Raw genomic sequence first — 8,690 nt, forward strand, 5'->3', positions numbered from 1 at the left:
CCAGTCACATGAGCAGCGAAGCCTCTTTTACATTCACACAACTGAGTCCTTCGACTTTCACAGCGCAAATTTCTAAATAAAACAATCCTGGACTGGAAGTCTTCACAAACTGAAACCTTACACTGAGCTAACTTACTCTTTTAGTGGTCTGAACAAATGCTCTTTTCTAGGAGAAATTATTTGTATATCTAACTTCAATCAGTTCTCTTTTGAAATTAATTCAAAGCTAATAAGCAAGTTCTTTTTAAACAAAATAGACATCATAGCTTCGGCTAAGCTAATGTTTCTTTATCTTTTGTCATAAACTTCATAATACAAATCAAACTTCCATTAACATTTCAGAAGGCCTTCAGTCACCTGGTCTTTTGACACATACAGGATTAAAACCTGGTTCTGAAAATATTAACCAAGTTAATTGTTAAACTTATTCTTCTTATTATTAAACACAAAAAGACCATCCCATCTGCCACTAGTTTAAAATCCAAACTCTTTAAAAAAAAAAGGCAAAATTCACACACACCTCTTATCACATTACAGATTGAAATTTAAACTTTCAGCAATTTGACTGCAAAACAACTGAGTTGCCAATGGAGACCACAACCGGAACTCACTTTTTTTTTTATATTAAGCAAGTTCCAGTTACCATATTGTTTCATCTTTATATCAAGTGTCATCATGCTTCCAGATCTCTGCTTTTTAGCTTCCTGTCAATTCCACATTAATATGACCTTTTGCAATTGCTCATTGTCTACGAAATCTCTGACCTTTTTTTCCTTCCAAGTATTGGGAAACACCACTTGAATAGTGTACTCAATTAGTGCTTTCACCAAACTGAGATCAGCAAACATGTATTAAATGCATCAGAGCCGAGGACACTTTGAAGACTTGAAAAAATTAAGTGATAAAACTGATGACAGTTAATCCATGCTAGCAAAACAAGCTAATGGAACTATTCAAAACCCGTAAATAACTCAAATGTCATAACTCAAAAGCAAGTCAAAGGCACAGAATGCATACAGATCATAAAATTCAAAAAGGACAAGGTAAAGTACTGTAAAATCAAAATAGTTTTTTTTTTAGAAACAAAAGATCACTGAGAAATAAACAGAGTCTGGTCATTTTGTATCTTCTTTTATGTAGTTACCCTCACTCAAAAGGTTTGTGACTAAATACTAGAACCATACTATGGAGTAAACTGACAAATATTGTATAAACAATTTTGTTTGTACTAATTGCAAATGAAAGAAATGGAGAATGATAATAAAGTGGCTGCAAAAGAAGTATTAGGAAGTCAGTCCTTTGGCCTTCAAATAAAACCATTAAGACCAATTTGACAGTATGAGGCAAGTATTTTCAAAAGTTGATTGGGGGAAGTTTGTTTGTAGGTGAAGGGACATTTGGAAAGTAGGAGACCTTCAAAAATGAGATAATGGGAGTTCACAGACAGTATGTTCTTGTTAGTGTAAAGGGCAAGATGTAGGGAATGTGGATGATTACAGAAATTGAGGCGGTGGTCAAAAAAAAAAGGAGGAAGCAAATATCAGGTATCGACAACTGGGATTGAGTGGACCCTGGAGGAGTATAACAGCAGGAGTATACTTAAGAGGGAAATCAGGGGTCAAGGAGGGGGCGTGAGATAGCTTTAGCAAATAGGGTTGAGGAGAATCCAAAGAGATTCTACAAATACCTTAAGGGCAAAAAAGTAACAGGGAGACAATATGGCCCCTTAAAGATCAAAGTGGCAGTCTGTGTGTGGAACCAGAGGAGATGAATGAGATACTAAACAAATATTTCATGTCAGTATATCCATGGAAAAGGGCATGGAAGCTAGGCAACTTGGTAAAATAAATAATGATGTCTTGAAAAGAGTTCAGAACAGGAGGTGCTGGAGGTCTTAAAATATATCAAGGTAGTTAAATCCCTGGGGCCTCATCAGGTGTATCCAGAACGTCGTGGGAAGCTAGGGAAGAGGTTGCTGGGCCCTTGCTGAGATTTTTATATTGTCGATAGCCACAGGTAAGGTGCCGGAAAACTGCAGGGTGGCTAATGTAGTGTCACAATTTAAGAAAGGTGGTAAGGAAAAGCCAGGGAACTATAGACCGGTGAGCCTGACGTCAGTGGTGGGTATGTTGCTAGAGGGGATTCTGAGGGCTGGGGTTTACATGTATTTGAAAAGGCAAGCACTGGTTAGGGATAAGCAGCATGGTTTTGTGTGGGGGAAATCATGTCTCACTTGATTGAGTTTTTTTTGAACAGTTGACAAAGAAGATTAATGAAAGCAGAGTGGTAGATGTTGTCTATAAGGACTTCAGCAAGACATTGAACAAGGTTCTGCATGGTAGACTGGTTAGCAAGACACATGGAGTCCTGTGGGGGGGTGAGGATGTTGCTGGCTAGGCAGTAGTTATTGTCCATCCTTAATTACCCAGAGGGCAGTTAAGAGTCAACCACATTGCTGTGGATCTGGAGTCACATGTAGGCCAGACCAGGTAAGGATAGCAGTTTCCTTCCCTAAAGGACATTTGTGAACCAGATGGGTTTTTCCAACAATCAACATTGGATTCATGGTCATCATTAGACTCTTAATTCCAGATGATTATTGAATTCAAATTCCACTATCTGCCATGGCAGGATTTGAACCCAGGTAGCTAGAACATAATCTGGGTTTCTGGATTAACAGTCCAGTGATAATACCACTAGGCCATCGCCTCCGCTGAACAGAGACCTAATGGTGTAGGTGCATAGTTCCTTGAAATTGGCATCGCAGATAGAAAGGGTGGTGAGGGGGGCATTTGACATACTTGTCTTTTTTGGTCAGTGCATTGAGCATAGAAATTAGGACATCATGTTGAGGCTGTACAGACATTGTTGAGGCTACTTTTAAAATACTGTGTTTAATTCTGGTCTCCCTACTATAGGAAAGTTGTTGTTAAAAGGGTTCAGAAAAGTTTTACAAGAATGTTGCTGGAATTGGGGGGTTTGAGCTATAGGGAGAGGCTGAATAGGCTGGGGCTTTTTCCCTGGAGCATCATAGCTTGAGGGGTGACCTTACAGAGGTTTACAAAATCATGAGGGGCACGGATAGCGTGAATAGCCAAGGTCTTTTTCCCAGGGCAGGGAAGTACAAACCGAGAGGGCATAGGTTTAAGGTGAGAGGGGAAAGACTTACAAAGGACCCGAGGGGTAACTTTTTCATGCAGAGCGTGGTGCATGTATGGAATGAGCTGCCAGAGGCAGTGGTGGAGTTGGGTACAATTACAAAATTTAAATGGCATCTGGCTGGATACATGAACAGGAAGGGTTTAAGAGGGATATGGGCCAAATGCTGGCAACTGGGACTAGCTCAGATTAGGATATCTGGTCAGCATGGATGATTTGGACTGAAGGGTCTGTGTCCATGCTGTATAACTTATGACTCTATAACTGAAATGTTACTGAAGTACCCTACTCTAATTGAAAACAAATTATGTGACAATTCTAAATCAAACACCCACCCAAATATGTTTAAAGAGCTAAGCAAGTCACTATTGCCACCAATTCAATTAAAACACAATGTCACAATATATACTTTTAATTGCATCATTTTTTTCCCCCTCATTAAAGCAGTAAGAGTATTGTGTTATTACACTATGATAGATGGGTAAATGAGATTGAAGCTATTTTTACATCAAGACTAGTTTCAAAAAGACCAAAATGTTTTTTAATTACAAACATCCAAAATTAATCATATAACTGGAACAAAAGCAAAAAACTGAAAACTATTAATACCATAAACTATTCATATCAAATGAGCAGTAAATGATCCCACTTTTGTGTTAGAATTCTATTAGCCCCATAACATTCAACTGGAACTCATTTTACTTCTACTGAACAAAATTTGCTATCATGTGTTTAGATATAACTAATATAGTTTTGTTTTTAGAAATACTGCCAAAAATAGACATTCTTGTCTGCTGCTGCTTATAGCAACTCCCGCCAGGGCTCTGCAGTAATAATAAGCCACATTTGCCTTTGTGCATTATCCTCACACTTCCACTATAACATCAGTCATCTTACTGCATTTAGGTCAACCCCTCTTTCTGCTGCCCTCAACCTTCCCTTTTAGCAGAGACATTTGAAGCTTTTACGCTCTGATCAAATTGTCAAAAGTCTGACATTTTCTTTTCAGGATATCTCCTTTGAATGTTTGTTGGCCTTGCAATTTCAAGTACCACTTCATTTGCCATTAGGTTTGACTGGTTCACAAAACCATAAAGAACAGATTTAAATTTCAAAACTCTCATACATTTTCAAAAGTTTAAAGTGCAAGTCATTTCTAATCCATACCCAGACTTGTGTAGGTTTCTCTCGTAGCACTGAATGTTGAAGATGAAAATGTTTTTGCATAGAATCGTAGGCTTCTGTCCTAAATAAAATGAATATAGTGCATCATTTTTAAAATCCTTAAAGTTTCCATCACTATGGTGTGTCCAGAAACATTACTTATTGTCATTAAAACAGGAATAAATCATGAAAAATAACAGCTTTGGACAATTAAAGATGAGCAATTGAGAAATTACATTGAGAAATTCGGTCTATGGTTTAAAATGAGTAATTCTAGCCATGCATTTTATTCTTAAAATATAAAATGTGCTTTGAACAGTAAGTTGTCAGACAAAACCATTTCCCCCCGTAAACAGTGAAACAAACTTTCTTCATCCTAGAGTAAATCTTTGGAAGGATGCTCTATGAATGCAAGGAAGTGTGGCCAAGAATTTATATTTTTTTCTGAAAATCCAAATTTTTAATTTTATGCAAGCAGGAGGGCTGCATCCCTAATAGATTCCAAATCAATTTAGCAAATGTATTACAGAGTTATACATCAATAAACAAAGGTTTAACTCTAAAGTCTCACTCTATTAATAAACCTAATAGTTGCTTATCAATGCTTAGTCATTTGGAGTACTTATTTTTATTTACACTTAATATAGGGTCTGGATCTGAAAGAGCTGTAGCAAGGTGTTTGCGGAGAGTAATCCAGCATTCACAATTCAACACATCAGATGGAGGAGCACAGCAAAGAGACTGCAAAGCCTCCCGACGAATCTAAACAAAAACAAGGAAATTCAATCAATTTCTGGTAAACTATAAGTATATTAGACAATCTAACCATTAAAAACAAAGCTAATCAACATTAAAAGTTTTGCATATATCACTGATTAAGTTCTTAAAATCTCATTGAATAGAAACAAAAACAGTCTGAAGAAAGGTCGCTGGGGCCAAAACGTTAACTTTGCTTTCTCTCCACGGATGCTGCCAGACCTGCTGTGTCTTTTTTTCAGAAATTTCTGTTCTTATTTCTAATTTCGAGCTGTTCTTTGCTTTTTCATTCCCTAGAAAAATGTTGTATATGCTTAGATAGGCAACTGAAAGGCTGTGAAAATAGTTTAACAGCTAATTCAGATGGGAAATAGAGGAAACTTGCTAAGAAAAAGGAGCTTTTCTCAGTGCTATAAATTTAAACTTTACTTGGCTATTCTTCCCTCTTAACTTATGCAAGTTATTCCTCAGCTACTACAACAGAAAAGTACTCGAGAAAATTTGACATCTGAATAAAAAGTTACAAAAATATGTTACCTCCTTTGGTTGGCTAGGATCCAGTTTTCCTACTATAATCTGTAGCTGTTCCTGATTCATGAATGTGTAGCTCTGCAGCAAAATATAAAATCATATTTAACAATGCTATTATTTACAGACATATTAAAAGCTTAAATTACTACTGCTTATTGACAATACATGATGCAATAAAAAAAATCTTCCATACAAATAGAAACAAATGGCTCTTACACCATTTGGGCTTTATCATTGTTTTAGTTATATTATTAAAAATCTTTAGACTGTAGGACACATGTCATCCCGAGGCAAAAATTTACACAGAAGGCAATGTACATTTACGTCAGATTCCTGTTCTCCCAGACGATATGCATGAAGAAAATTGTTGTCACTAGAAAAGACGTTGTATCCCCACTTCTGATCACATGAAAAACACCCACTGGAAGTGGTTAGCAAAATCTCCTACTTTCATGCTGGCAATCTATCCCTTAATAGAAAATTTGCTTTACGTAAAGGAAATGAAACTACTAACTTTTGGCCAGCTCAATTAACGTACATGAAATAATGTCAAGATGACTCTTAGCACATTGATTCCTTACAAGACCCATATTCTCACCACCTTGTTGTATGGCTGTGAAACATTAATAACTAACTAATTAACTAACTATTATAAATAAGAACAGATCAACAATGATAGTTTTTGTTAGTTGCTGCACATTATGAGTATACCCTGGCAGGACAAAATTACAAATGCAGTAATCTTCTCGAAGGCAGAGTTTCCAGGTTTGTTAGCAATCAGCAAACAAAGGTGGCTTTGATGGCGCAGATGTGTCTCCTAGGCCTAACCATCTTCATCAGCTCTTTCATCAATGACCTTCCATTCATCACAAGGTCAAAAGTGGGGATGTTTGCTGATGTTTCTATAACGTTCAGTACCATTTGAGTCCTCACACACTGGAGAAAACTGTGCCAAAATGTAGCAAAACCTGGCAAACATCCAGGATTGGGTTGATAAGTGGCATGTAACATTCACACCATTATGTACCAGACAATAACCATCTCTGATAACCTAAGCATCACTCCTTGATATTCAGTGGCATTACGATCACTGAATCTCCTATTATCAACATTCCAAAGGTTAATATTGTGCCCAGAACCTCAACTTAACCAGCCTCTGACCAGACATTACTGTGGCTACAACAGCAGGCTGTGAAATCTGCGAGTAATTCACCGATTCTCTCCCCAATGTCTATCGGGAGTGTGATACAATATTCTCACTTGCTTGGATGGATGCAGCTCCAACAACACTTAAGAAGCTTGATACCATCTAGGATAAAGAAGCTCACTTGAATGGCACCCAATGCCACCTTCAAAATTTACTCCCTTCATCAGGATCCATAGTGACAGCAATGTGTACCATCTACAAGGTACGTTGCCGTAACTCATCAAGGCTCCTTCGACATCAACATTTACTAACTAGAAGGGTAGCAAATGCATAAGAACATCACCACCTATAGGTTTCCTTACAAGTTACACGCCATTCCTTCATTACCACTGAGTCAGATTCTTGGAATTCCCTCCTTTGAACACTGTGGGTGTCTGTACAACCCAAGGTTACACAAGTTCAAGAAGATAGCTCACCACTTTCTACATGACAATGAGGAATGGGCAATAAACGCAGGCTGAACCAGTGGTACCCACATCTCATGAAAGAATAAAAGTGAAAAAATGTCTGCACAATAGAAGATGATCTTGTTCAAAATGACTTTCAGTACGACTGGTAGATAACAGACAGGACATCCGAAATTCAGTTTCAAGTATTCTTGCAAGCAAGAAATTGCAGTAGTGCTGCATCTCTCAGATAATTATTGATCATTTTAAATCTTACTGCTCATGCCACATTCTAATCACACTGAAAATTGCTTAATGCCTGAACAATAATGGTGCACTGCTGCTTATGAAACCTCATGAATATCATGCCCATTGGTCTATCTACTGAACCAATTAAAGAAGGTAGTACAGGAAGAAATGATTAAATAACAGTGAAGTAAAATGTCAGAGTTTGGATCAAATTAAATACAGAACACATTGAAAAAAATGAAATCATCAAAGGAAAATAAACAATGAAAAAGACCAAACAGAAGACAAGCACATTGCAACTTAGCTATTTAGACTCATTATATTGATCCTTAAGAAGTTAACGAGCAAATGACAGTGTGAATGAGCAAACTTTACATATGTTCTTGATAATATGAAGTACAGAATCAGCAGCCACCATCCATCATTATTAGCAGTGGAGCTGCATTTATAGGAACATAGAAGAGGCTACATGAAAACAGAAATCTCTACACATACTACTGATCAATTGTATTTCAGACTTTCAACATCTACAATACTTTGCTTTGCACTCAATTCTTCTAGCATCCTGACTGATGCACATTACAATGATAATGGAGCTATTGACTAACCATAATAATCAAAAAATCTCTATCAATTAGTCAACAATTGAATTAGAAGTGACATGAGGAAAGTCCTAGTATAGTGCCTTGTGAATTACAGGTCCATAGACACCTTTTTACTTCCAATCATGCTAAACATAACAAATCATGTCTCAAATTATTCAACCTAACTTAAGTTGTTATTTTCTGCAATAATAATTTTTGAGTGTCAACAGTTGAGAATGCTGGGCTTCAAGGTTGCATGCCATGTTCTCAACTACGAATCACTCCATTAGTAGGATTTCTTATGACATTAAATTACCAGCTCTAAATGACTGAGGAGGGATGAATTTGCATTAACATCATAAATCCAGCCATTACATGACACACCATAAGATTAATGGCAAGTCTCACTACAAAATGGTAACTTGTTCAGTTTGTCAATATCAACGGCACAGACACACAAATCACCCAGCAATTTGTACAGGATTGCAACTCGTGACAGTTCTTCTACTCCTGAAATTGTTCAAATTTATAAACAAATAATGGAAAACTTTTTTTCACATTTATTTTAATTTTTATGTTCGAGAAAAAAGCAGATGTTAGTCAGGATGAGAGAGAGAGAGAGAGAGAGAGAGAGAGAGAGAGAGAGAGAGAGAG

General features: G+C 37.0%; 1 protein-coding gene across 3 annotated transcripts in view; it reads right to left on the reverse strand.

Moving 5' to 3' along the window:
- tbc1d32 (TBC1 domain family, member 32) overlaps positions 1-8,690 on the reverse strand; it is a 244,798-nt gene that overhangs the window by 186,892 nt on the left and 49,216 nt on the right. For all 3 annotated transcript variants that reach the window (XM_048596587.1, XM_048596588.1, XM_048596589.1), the window contains 3 exons: positions 5,617-5,688; positions 4,960-5,085; positions 4,327-4,405 (listed from right to left, as the gene is read on the reverse strand). In XM_048596587.1, coding sequence (XP_048452544.1) covers positions 4,327-4,405; positions 4,960-5,085; positions 5,617-5,688 — 277 coding nt within the window. The remainder of the gene's footprint in view (positions 1-4,326; positions 4,406-4,959; positions 5,086-5,616; positions 5,689-8,690) is intronic.

The sequence above is a fragment of the Rhincodon typus genome, chromosome 5 (assembly GCF_021869965.1).
Source record: "Rhincodon typus isolate 14 chromosome 5, sRhiTyp1.1, whole genome shotgun sequence".
Lineage (NCBI taxonomy): Eukaryota > Metazoa > Chordata > Chondrichthyes > Orectolobiformes > Rhincodontidae > Rhincodon > Rhincodon typus.